This window comes from Quercus robur, chromosome 10 (assembly GCF_932294415.1).
Source record: "Quercus robur chromosome 10, dhQueRobu3.1, whole genome shotgun sequence".
Classification (NCBI taxonomy): Eukaryota; Viridiplantae; Streptophyta; class Magnoliopsida; order Fagales; family Fagaceae; genus Quercus; species Quercus robur.
This window is the reverse complement of record NC_065543.1, coordinates 9,871,898-9,885,164: the sequence shown is the minus strand read 5'-3', so window position 1 is coordinate 9,885,164 and position 13,267 is coordinate 9,871,898. Positions and strand designations below refer to the sequence as shown.

The 13,267-nt window shown below is 33.9% G+C and overlaps 1 protein-coding gene across 1 annotated transcript; it reads right to left on the bottom strand.

The window, feature by feature from the left end:
• Positions 1-2,449: 2,449 nt before the first annotated feature.
• On the bottom strand, positions 2,450-3,211 carry LOC126703815 (uncharacterized). Its single transcript, XM_050402886.1, has one exon. The coding sequence runs from the start codon at positions 3,209-3,211 to the stop codon at positions 2,450-2,452; it is 762 nt and encodes a 253-aa protein (XP_050258843.1).
• Positions 3,212-13,267: the final 10,056 nt, after the last annotated feature.

Below are 13,267 nucleotides of genomic sequence, written 5' to 3'. Positions count from 1 at the left end.
AGAGACTACCGTTCTGAATCCGAGGTGAAGAAGGGGCTGATGGGTATGGATGTATCTTCCAGGGAGCTTACCGGAACCGATTATATGGGAAATGATCTCATCGGAGTGCTTAATCGAAGGGGTGATGCTGAAGATACCGAGCTACATGAACCGGTTAGGGTTCAAAACCATGGCGGTACTGGTTAGTCTTCAGGTGGTGTTACAAAAGATGGAATTGAGGGTAAAGCAATTGGGGGTGATGCAAAAGGTGCTAAAGCGGAGAGGATGGATCTTGAGGGTGGAGGCGAAGTTGGTGCTGACCTTTGAGGTTTTGTGCCACACCAAACCGTTTTTTAATAATGAATTGTATTGTTTGGAATTGTAGAGGAGCTTCAAAGCCCTCTTTTCAGAAGCATGTTGGTGAGCTAGTTCGGTTTCATAATCCAGCAATTTTGGTAGTAATGGAGACTCGTGTTGGGGCTGACAAGGCAAAAGGAATCATTGACAGATTACCTTTTGATGGATCAGTGCATACGGACACCATTGGATTTTCGGGTGAAATCTAGATGTTGTGGGATTCAGAGAGGGTGGAAGTCACTCCGTTGGCTAATACTAAGCAGGAAATCCATGCTACAGTCAAGGTATGTAATACTAACTCTAGCTGGCTTTTTACTGCTATGTATGCTAGTCCTAGAACTGCTAAGAGACATATCTTATGGAATAATCTTATTCAAACTGCTGGTTTACATAATATGTCGTGGGTTGTGGCGGGTGATTTTAATGAACCTTTGTCGGAGGAGGATAAATTTGGGGGAAGATCAGTGAGTATCAACAGATCGCTTTTATTTAAGGAGTGTCTAGACAAATGCAATATGATTGATATTGGGTTTTCGGGACCCCGTTTCACTTGGACTAATAGAAGAGAAATCCAAGCTCTAATCCAGGAGAGAATTGATAGGGTTTTTGTCAACCCCAGCTGGTGTTTAATGTATCCGGAAGCTAGGGTGGTCCATCTGACTAGATGCCATTCCGACCATTGCCCTATTCTTTTGGAGATGCAACCGAAAATTAATAGGGGGAGGAAGAGGCCTTTTAGATTTCAGACTTGTTGGCTATCTGAGCCTTCTTTCCCTTCTATTGTGACAAGAGCGTGGAGTGATTCACCCGCTCTAGGAGAGCCAGTAGATAAATTTACCCAGGCAGCAACAAGGTGGAATGCCTCTCATTTTGGCAATATCTTTACCCGTAAAAAGAACATTATGGCTAGGCTCAATGGGATTCAACGGGCATTATCTGTGAGACCTTATGCTTTCCTTGTTAATTTGGAAAACGAACTTCTTAAGGAGCTTGACCGAGTGTTGAACCAAGAAGAAGAGATTTGGGCTTTAAAGTCCCGCGTTAATTGGATGATCCAAGGTGATCGTAACACTACTTTTTACCATGTGTCCACCCTTGTTCGGAGGAAAAGGAACCAGATCTTAGCTATCAAGGATTCTATGGGGGAGTGGGTTCATGAGGAGAGTGCTATAAAGGAAGTTGTTAGAAGTGGTTTTAATGCTATTTATACCACTTCTTTTGTTGCGGGCTCTTGGGATGCTCCCGGTCTATCCCAATGGCAAGCTAGACTAACAAATGAAGAGAAGGAGAGTATTGGTGGGGTGGCATCGGAGGAAGAGATAAAATCTGCCCTTTGGTCTCTTAAAGCTTTCAAATCCCCTGGGTCGGATGGGCTGCATGCTGGTTTTTTCCATAGATTTTGGTTGATTGTGGGCAAATCAGTAGTTGATGTTGTAAAGAAGGTGTTTGAGGATAAGGCTGTGCCGGATTACTTGAATAGAACTCTTATTGCTTTAATTCCAAAAATTCAAAGCCCTGAGACATTGAATAACTATAGGCCCATTAGTTTATGCAACACCGTGTATAAGATCATTACAAAGATTATTGTCGCTAGACTTAGACCGTTTTTGGACAAGATTATCGCTCCCCTCCAAACAGCCTTTGTCCCGGGAAGAAAAGGTATTGATAATGTGATTGTAGTGCAGGAAATCATTCATACCCTTAGTAGAAAGAAAGGAAGGGTGGGTTACATGGCCATTAAGATTAATCTTGAAAAGGCTTTTGACAAACTCGTCATAGGACCACGCCAAAGTTGATCACGCAACTGGTCCATGGGGGACCTACCAGCTACCTGATTCCTTGTCCCATTGCGCTTACAAGCCACTACAATCCACAGGCCGTACGTACCTTCTGAGCTTTCCTCAATTTCACTCTCATTCACACTCTCATTGCTGCCTTGTCCTTTCTTGGCTTTGTCAAGTGCATGTGCCTTGCATGGAGATGAAGGCATGCTCCCTTCAGGCATCGTCTCCGCTCTTTCAACTGAAACTTCATGCCGGATAGTGTACGGGCAGTGGTTCTTTTGACGCCCCACTCTTCCACACCCAAAAAAAATCTTTTGAATACCCTCAGATCAAACAGGTTGTTCAAATTTCCCTATCAAAATGGCTGTAATCAGAGGTTTATTGACATCTATCTGCACACAGAGTTTGGCAAACTTTCCTTTAGTTTCAGTGGCTGTATGTGTGTCTACTCTAAGAACATTGCCAATTGACTTGCCAGTCTGATGCAAAGCTTTCGCATTGTAATACTCAATAGGTAACTCATTCAGTCTAATCCATACTGCCACCGAGGAGACATTTGCCGTTGCCGGATGAAAATTTGGCTCCCATGGTCTAATGGATAAAAAATGCCCTCCAATAAACCATGGTCCCTTTCTGAGGATATTTTCGTAGTCCTCCTTGAGTGACAGACGAGTGAGAAAGAACCCATGTCCTAATCCTATGCAGTCAAGCCTCCCAGCAGGCTTCCACATTGATAGGAGCTTGTTATGGATGAAATTAAAACCCACAGACCTACCGTAAACCTTTACAATGAGAGCACGGGTCCAGGGGCTGCGCATTTCATGTTTGAGATCCTTAGAAAATTTCATTGCTACCAAACCTTCTCGGAGCGCTTCCACTTCGTCATCCGATTCTATATCATCCTCCATGAGGTCTTCGAAACTAAAAGCCTGAGTATAAGCTCCAGGAACTTTGCCCATTAGCCTATCCTTAAATGTCATGGATTGAAATCCTGCATGGCCAACATTTTTAACCTTTTTGTTGCTGTGTGAGAGTTCCTCTTGCTCTTCCGTAGAGAGCATGAGTGAGCGAGAGCTTTCAGTAGAGAGCATTTTTTTGTAGAGAATACTATCTCTCTCTTTTTTTTTTTCTTTTTTTTTTGAGATACCTAAAAAAAAAAAAAATGTCACAGTCACACACCCAATAATGCTAGTGTCCAATTCAATCATGAAAAGGAATGCAAAAAAATAATAATAGTAATAATAATGATTTTTTTTTTTGTTTAAACTTTATGGGATAATCAAAATAATTCCAAACTTATAAATACAATTTATAATTTATCTACATTAATTGTATAAGACATTTGAAATCATATTGCATGTTAATTAATTCATCCACAAATCGAGTAGCTGAGTAGGCATTGTTCAATCATCCCAAATACACATCCCAATTAGCTGCTTCACTAACATTATACATATCTTTTTTGTGAATGAGTTCCTAGGATATAAAATAACCATATTCAATTTGTTTTAGTAGATAGAAGTTTTAATTTTTTTAGCTAATTTTTTGCATTTAAAGAATAAATACTAAATTTCTAATGAAAAATTATTTTTCTTGGCTTGTTCTAAAAATTCAAATTTTTTTAAATTTTAAAAGATTTTTACAACACCAATTGAAATTGAATTGTCTAAATTAACATACATAACACTTTAGAAAATTTATTCTCATTGGTGTTGTTGTGGCTAACAATACGGTATTTGAAAGATTTATTTTTATTTTTAAATGCATAATAATTTTTCATGTTTGTAGGGAATTAGCATATTTATAGGTATCAGTTAAGACACTGGTAAGTTATTTATGTGACAAACTCTAATAGACCAAAGGAAATACTAATGAAAAATTATTTTTTAAGGTTTGTTTTGAAAATTCAAAATATTTTAAAATTTTAAAATAAATCTTACAATGCCAATGAGATTGGTATTGTTGCGGCTAACAATATGGTATTTGAAAGATTTATTTTTATTTTTAAATGCATATTAATTTTTTGGGAAAAAATATTAATAAATTATTTATTAGCTAGTTCATGTTTGTAGGGAATTAGCTTGTTTATTAGTTAAGAAATTGGTAAGTGGAGTAGATAATTGTTGGAATTGAGTTGTACGTAATCAGGTTCCTGGAGAATTAGAGGTTTATGCAATGAAATTCTCAACTTGTTGTCACTTATTCCTGGCTATCATGTCGCCTGGATCCCTACGGGGGCAAATAAAGCAGCTCATTCTCTAGCTAAGTGGTCATTTGTGAATAATATTTTTGGTTCTTTCGATGTAGGTTTCAGCCCTTCCTGTTTTGAGCTTATCATTACGGATGAGGCTCTTTTTTCCTCTTTGTAGTTCCTTTATCTTGTGAATAAAATTTCTTGTTCATAAAAAAAAAAAAAAGAATTGCATTTTGTTACTAGTGTCCTAATTTTTATGAGTATGATTATTGTCACCATAAGTTTTGGAAAAGTGGATCCTTTTTAAAGTGGGTATTTTTTTTGGTTTTTAAACGTTGCTTTGGTTGTATTTAAATAGTTGGAGTTATATTCAAGGTGGTCGATACCGTACTAGTACCGATCGATATGTATCGTACTGATACGGATATTAATATCGAAACACCAACGTTTCGTACCAGTTTAAATACTGGCCATACCAACCATACCGGCTAATTTCGAGCAGTACCGACCAGTACTGGGCATACCGACTGGTACATAAATTTTTTTTTATTTTTTAGTTTTGTAATTTTTGAATTTTTGTAAAGGCAGAATAGTAACTTATTTGCATTAACTTATTAGTATTATTTGTTTTCTTAGTATGCAATGAACAATTAAACTTACTATTTTTTATATTGTGTTTTGTTTCTTTTAATTGATGCTAAAGTCTAAAATCATGAATAATTTTTTCAGAATTGAGATAATGTTATATGGTAAACTTTTATATTTATTATAACACACACACACACACACACACACACACACATATATATATATATATATATATTTATTTATTTATAAATATAAAAAATAACGATAAACCTGAAACGGTACTAGTATTGACCGATATCGAAATATATCGTTCCACTAGTCAAACCAGTACAGCCTCTGGTACGAGATTGACTTCCTTGGTTATATTTCAATAAATAAGTGGAGAAGTTTAATCCAAATTCGATCCAAGATGTCATGATTTCCTTAATCATTCAAAATTACAAAAACATAAGGTCAAATTGTAATTCTTGAGAGTATTGGGGTTCAAATAGGATTTTGTAAAAGTTTTAGGGTCATAATATAATATTAAAAATTCTTGGGATAAAAAATGCAATTTTGGGAAAGTGCTGGGTGAAAGTGGAATTAGGATCAAAAATATCAATTGAATAATGTTTCCATATAATAACATGATTGATGAATGAAGTTCTCGAAAGAAAGAAAATAAGCACCTTTTTGTTTTAGATTTTGTTTCATTTGCTCCACTCTTTCCATCATGATTTTCAAACTCGAAAGGTTAAACTGAGATCGAACCGTTATAACGACATAATTAATTTAATAATTATTTAAAATATAAATAAATACATTAAATTATTACAAATAGAAAAATTCATTAAAATTGTCCGTTTAACTAAATACATGTGCAGTTTGAAGATCTGCACATGCATGCTGCTGCTTGGCCATTTCTTGACTTTTTGGCCCAGGACCAAACTTGACAGCTGGATGTCTTTGAAAAAAAATTATGCTATATATGCTCGTCACTATGTCTAAACCTGGATAACATAACATTTTCCCAATAACAAGGTAACAAGTTATTATTGTGCACAATAAAAGACTTAAAAGTAATGTTGGGTTAATCACAATTCGTTGTTTCAACAAATTAATAGACAAAGAAGGAACAAACTAATCAAGCTACGTGCTTAATTGTTAAAAATAATAACTTCATACGAATTCTGAAACTTACCATTTTTTTACAACATACCCATCTCACTCCAATTATCCAAATTCTTAGTCCACATATAGCTATATATATTCTCTCTCTCTCTCTCTCTCTCTCTCTCTCTCTCTCTCTCTCTCTCAAGATTCAACTAGAACAAACAAGAATAAATCACAACTTTCTACAAATTCCCACGTAAAAGATTTATTTTACCTAACCAATAAAATCAAGCCAGGACAAAGGAGATTGGCAGAGTGAAGGAGGGGCGATCTAGGATCTAAGCTTAGGAGTGCAATGGCCGATGAAGGAGAGAGGCAAAGGTGAGAGTGAGGTGAGGCAAGGCAAGGTAGGCGATTTGAGGCAATGGAAGTGAGAGTGAGGCGAGGCGAGGTGAGGTAGGCGATTTGAGGCAACAAAGGTGATTTTTGTTAAGGAACGAATGATGGTCTCTAATTTTGAGGAACCAATTGAACCAAAATGATGCCGTATGTTGGGGGGGGGGGGGGGGGGGGGGAACGACATAGTAATTTAAATCCCAAAAATGTGCCATTTAAAGTTTTAAATTTGAAAAAAATGCGTCATTCACAATTCTAAGAACCGTGCAGTTTAATCGCAATTTGCATGGTCCATGCTTTTTTTGCATAGAGCAGTTCTTAAGGTTAAAAAAAAAAAAAAAAAAAATGAGGTGTTCGCGGTTAACCAAGTTGGACCATACAGTTTGGTCCGGGTTTCAAAACCATGCACACCACCCTCACATTAGAAATGTAAAATTGAAGAACAAAATTTTGAGTTGAAATAATATTTACATGAATGAATATTTTTTCTTATATGATTCTCAATATATGTTTAATATATATATATATATATATATATGTTTAATATATATATATATATGTGTGTGTGTGTGTGTGTGTGTGTTTATAAATATGTTGAACTTATTTTTTTGTATTAAATAAAAGAATAAGTTACACTTTTTTTTTTTTTTTTTGACAAACGAGGGTGATTGAACCTTTTTGAGTATCTAATTATTCCATTGAGAGTGTACAATCCCCTAGTCTTACCAAAATTAGGTTATTATAAGGATGATCCATTGGGATGGTCTCAAGATGCTGCCAAGAGGTTTCGAACTCAAGATCTCATGGATACCATGAGACCTTAGGAATCACAAAGTCAATCCCTTAAGGTTACTAAATTATATTTCTTTTACTCTTAAAGTTTGTGCTATTTTCATGATCTCTTAAATTTTATTTCTCTCAATTTTGGTTCACTAAGATTGATTTTATTTTCAAAATGGTCATCCTGCCCTATCTTCATTATTGATCAAGCCATTATTACTGACAAAACATCATTTTTTTTTTTTTTTTTTTGGTTTCCCCTCTCTTAATAGCGAGACTAGTCGCTTTCAAAAAAAATAGCGAGACTAGTCACAAACATTGAGAAATATGTCAACTTTGTAATTCAATTGCCTAATTAACATTTTTAAAAACTTGAGGTCACCAAAATATTAGATATACTCTTGAAAATTGAAGCTTCCCAAATTTAGCACCTTCTTCCATTTAGTAGTTAGGAAACTCTATACTGTTGTACCTATACCTGGAAAATAGATGACCAAGGTATACATACCAATGAATATCCACGCAAACAAAACCTCAACTTTTAATTTTTTTTTTTTTTCCTTCAGAATATGATATAAAAAAAAAATAAAAACCCTCTGGCCCCATTAGATCTCTCCCCAACAAACACAAGGTAATTAAAATAAGCTTCTTTCTTCCCATTTTATTTAGGAGAAATAAATTTGGTAGTTGACCTATAATAATGAACAATAGGTGAACTTGTGCTTTCAAAGATTTTGGAAAGCCATACATATTCAATTGTACCGGTTTAATATGCCTGTTGATATGAAACCCAGGGAGTTGAGACACTATTTGTCCTCAATGTCTGTGACTAATTTTGTCGTTAAGAAAGCGAATCAAAACAAAAGAACATATGTCATTCTGCTCGTACTTAATGGCTAGATCGATCATGAAGATGGGTAGAAGGAGCATTTTGAAAATAATATCAATCATGGTGAACCAAAATGAAAAATCTCAAACTGAAGAGATCATAATGAAAATAACACAAACTTTTAAGGGTTAAAAAGTGTAATTTAGTTATTTTATTTTTAAAAAAAAAAAAAAAAAAAAACTTAAACATATTTTTAAAAATATAGTTTCTAAACTTATTTTTAAAAACATATAAGAAACAAAAATTATTTTATGTAAATATTACTTCAACTCTAAACTTTATTTCTTCCATCTCACCTTTTCTGAGGTGGGGGATGGTGTGTTGTAGTTTATGAGAAATAGTGGAGTTAATGAAAATACAATTCTATCCTATGAGAAAAAAGTGACATAACTGAATTTTAAGAAGGGAATTTAAAGAACAATACCTAAGTATTGTACTTAATTTTTTTCATCTAAGTTTTTTCATATTTAGAAATATATTAATTTTAGAAAGTTATTGCATCTTCTAACAAGTAACTACTATAGCTCTTTAAAAGAGGAAATAACTAGTCCTTAAACTAACTACTATCACTTTTAGAAAAGATGCAACCAAATAATTGACTAACTGTTCTACATAAATTGTCATGTTATTACATGACCTATTATAATATTCCAAACATGCATATAATTTTAGATGGATCAAGAAGTATTTGAACCCCGTTTGCAAAAGCTCAATGGCAAAAATAACATTTTTGTCCATATATTTTGAAGTTACAATTATTTTGGTTTATACATTTTGATAACAGTTAATTTGATTTTTGTTATTTTCAACTTACAATCAATTTAGTACCTATTGTCAACTCACTAACAAAGAACCCCTACGTGACAAATGGCAATTGGGACAATTGAAGTTATGTGGCTAATAAAATAATTAAAAATAATAATAAATATTTTAAAATGTCACGTTAACAATTAAAAGAAACATAACAAAAAAACACCCAAAAAAAAATCAAAATATCTAGATTTACCTTTAATTTCTTACATTTTCTTTGCAACCAAACGTGCAAAAACGCAAACACATACCAAATAAATTAGATTAAACCCGGAAATAGATCCAACCCAGATCATAGAGGACACATTGGAAGAGCGTGTATTCCCAGTCGGCAACACAAAACCCATGACACAAAATTTTCAGAATAATTTCCTGCTCTCCCTCACCCACGAAAGAAAAATAAAAGGCAAGAAACTCAATAAAATTGGCTTACAAGAAGCAAGATCCCAATATTCCAAATCTTAAAAAAATGGTGTCATCCTCAAGAACATCTTCATTGCCAACAAACCACCACTTTGACCCTCAGATTGCACCAGCAAATTTCACCTCTACATTCCAACCCATTTATCCAACACCTTCCTCTCATTGACTCATCTTCAAATACAAGTCTCTATCTCTGTTTCTTTTTCTTTGATTTTGGGTGTTGGTTTTTTATTCTTGAGAGGTTTTTTGGCAGTGCATAGGACATGGGTTTCAGAGGAAGAAAGTATCTATTTTTATATTATTATTATTATTATTATTATAGGTTGATCTGAACTTAACCTACTTAGTAAACATATCAAGAATTCTCAACCCTAACCTGAACTGTTTATTAAACAAGTCAGCCTGATACGACACGTTTAACCTTTTTAATTAACAATTCATGTAAAGGTCAATACAAATGACCCGTTTGATTAATAGGTCATATTTAACCTCAATAACTTATTATCAATTCTCATATATCTAAAATTAAAATACAATTAAAACCATAAATATAGTAAGGACAAAGTTTAGTAACAAAATTAGTTATAGCCTCATGCTATAACCTTACTCAATAAAATAAATATTACTACATATTTTGAAAATCTAACCGTTAAATTGCATATTTTTTATACTCTTAATACATATCTCAAATTTTGTGTCAATTCGATATTATTTACTATATGATGTATAAACTTATATTTAATGCATAATTTTAAGTTACAAAAACTTGCAATTTGAATAATTTATTGACGACATAGCTATTGATATTTAAATTTCTAAAAATTTTGCAAGCATGGAGGATATAAGAAGAATATGTAATCCAATGGTAAATTTGTCAAAATTCACCTCCAGTAAAAAGATACTAAATAAGATTGTAACCTTAAGTTATAACCAATTTTATAGTTAAACTTTGTCCATATAGTAATAAACATATAATTACAACAACAAAATTAAGTAATAATAACAAAACTTAATACATTTATAAGCAAAACAGGTCATACAAGTTCACATATTAAACACAAACACGACTATTTATTAAACAGGTCAACTATGTCCAATGGCAAAGCCAGGATTTGACTCCAGAGAGGCAAAATTTATATACACTATGCATGTACATTGAAACACAAACACATATTACACATATGTTGGGTAGTTGTAAATGATTTTTTTTTTTTTTTTTTTTGGGGCATAAATAAGCAATTTTCTATATTTTTTATAGTAAAAATTCCATTTATAAATGAAAATATTTTTAGTAATTAAGTATAAACACCAAATGCAACTACCATAATTTTGTGTTATTATATAATTATCTCAAAATTTTGGTTTATTATACAAAATTTTATGAAGTAGAATAATTATTACATAAAGAATTTTTTTTAGTAAGGATCCACGCGGTGAAGTGGAGAATTGACACCATGTCCCAGGCTAGGGGTGGCAATTTTAATCCATATTTATAAACCCACCCATTACCCACCTAATTTGGATAAGTCTTAACCCAACCTATTTGAATATTTGTATTAAATGGATAAAGGCTCATTAGATTATTTAATTATATGGGTCTTAATGGATAAACCCACTAAAATCCATTTAAAATTTAAATAAACAACATAAAATCTAAATTATTTTATGCATGCCAACCAAAGCTAGTTGGCTATAATATGCATGCCAGGCCAGCCCCCAGCCGAAGCTATGTAGCAATTATTTACTCTTTAATACTTAAGAGCACTTACAGCAGTGGAGCTAAATAGCTATATAGCTATTTTAGATGTGCCAAAACACAAAAAACCACCATGCAACAGTGGAGCTATAATTATTTTTTTTAACTTAATTGCTACAGTGCACATCTATAGATAGATATGCACTGTAGCTGAGAGCTAAAAAAAAAAAGTAATTTTTTATTCCAACTAGGTACAACTTGCTTCTTTCTTTTTTTTTTCTTTTTTTTTTATCACATCGTGCCTCTCTCTCTCCTTCACTCTCATCTCATCATCTAAAGCTCAAGTCTCTCAAGCTCACTCTCTTAACTCTAGTCTCTCAAGCTCACTCTGTTTACCACCGCCGGCCTGACCATCGTCAACGTCGCCGCCACCGAAGCTTGACGTCACCGACCCACCAACCGTCCCAAGCCACCGATCAACCTCAGACCCACGCCGCCATTCGCCTCAGACCCATTGTCAACGTCGCCACCACGCCGATCAGCACTTTTTGTTTTTTGTTTTGTTTTTTTTTTTTTTTTTCCTACTGTGGGCTGTGGTATGGTGGTGGTTGTGGTTGTGTGGGTAGATCGACATCGATGGGTGGCTGGGTTCATCAGTGGGTGGCTGGGTTTTGGGTGGGTTTGTGGGTAGATCGGTGTGTTCATGGTGGTGGCTCGGGTGGGTTTCATGGTGGTGGGTGTGGGCGTTGCTTGGTGGGTCTGGTAGGTGTGGGCTTGGTTGATTTTTTTTTTTTTTCCTTTGTTGTGGGCTGTGGTGGTGGTGGTAGTGGTGGTTGTGGTTGTAGTTGTGGTTGTGTGTGTGTGTGTGGCTGTGATGTATGTGTTGAAAGCTTTTGCGGAAGCAATATAAAACAAAATTCATATTTTCATTTAAAGATCGTTGTACCACACAACCATGGATTCTAAATAGAACAAAATTGCGTACCTCTCTTAGCAACCCAAGCGTGTTGCCTCCCAAGGTATTCACGTCTCTCTCTCTATTTCTTTTGAGTTTTCAGAAGACTGCAGTATCACACAGTAGTTCTGATGGCCAACAACTAAATATGATATTATAAAATCTTATTTTATAGTAGACTTCTAAAACCCTAGAGAGAGATTGGACGTGGGATCCTTAGGGATCCTAATCTTCAGCCGTAGGATTTTTTATCAATAACTTTTTGAACGTTATTGACTTATCTTGAAACTCTTTCCAAAATTATTTCTTAATTTTCTCAATCATATCAAGAAAATATCTGAACTTCTACATATTGCAATAATGTCCATCAACACATTGCAATTGACCCCTGAAGATTAGAGAATTACAAATGAGGTCCCATTTCATACAATTTTATATCTATGTCCTTCCACCATACTATATTCCCACAAGCCACTAGGACTGGATAAATATCATTGTCATGTCCCTAGCTTATGTGACCCTTAATTTCTTGATTTCATAATTTCTATTGGACTCCAAAATATTTATAAAAACTCTTTAAATATATATACAATATTATACATATGAAAAAACATTTTTGAAAAATGTCACCGGCCGGTTTTGTTTTAAGTCCAACTTCAATATGAAAATCAACTGAATATACTATCTTCTTTAGAGACTGGTGGATTCATTGTTGAGCATTTATATATTTTACTCATTACATACATAACCCAACGTGTCTGTATATAGCCTTTAAAATTGGCATCACCAGTTGACATTGTCAAAGTTATGTGCATAATAAATAAATATACACAAACCCCTCATGTTTGAGAACAATAGAAAAATTGTGATAGAACAACCTTTTAAATAACAATGATCACTCCATAAGGTGTCCTTGATCGGATCTAATTTAGTGTATGTACTTGTTACATTACACCCACTTGTTTGCTTAAAGTCACTACTTCAATGATGGAGTAAATCATCATATCATATAGCAGCACAACAAGTGTAGGCTTCAATGGTAATATTCAATTAATATCCACAGCCTAGAACAATTTAATAATATATGAAAAATCATTACTCCCTGTCTTTGGTTCCTTAACCATTAACATGATTTTTCCTACAAAGGTGACATCACATGTCACATTTAAACAATGAAATATACCTATAAAAGTTATGAATGTGAAAATAGAATTTTATCATCAAATAAAAATGCATAGTATTGTTTTTGAGGGCACATAATTCTAACATGTGTGTAGTGAATATATTATTTTATTGTAGTGAGATGAATTATTTTATTGTAGTA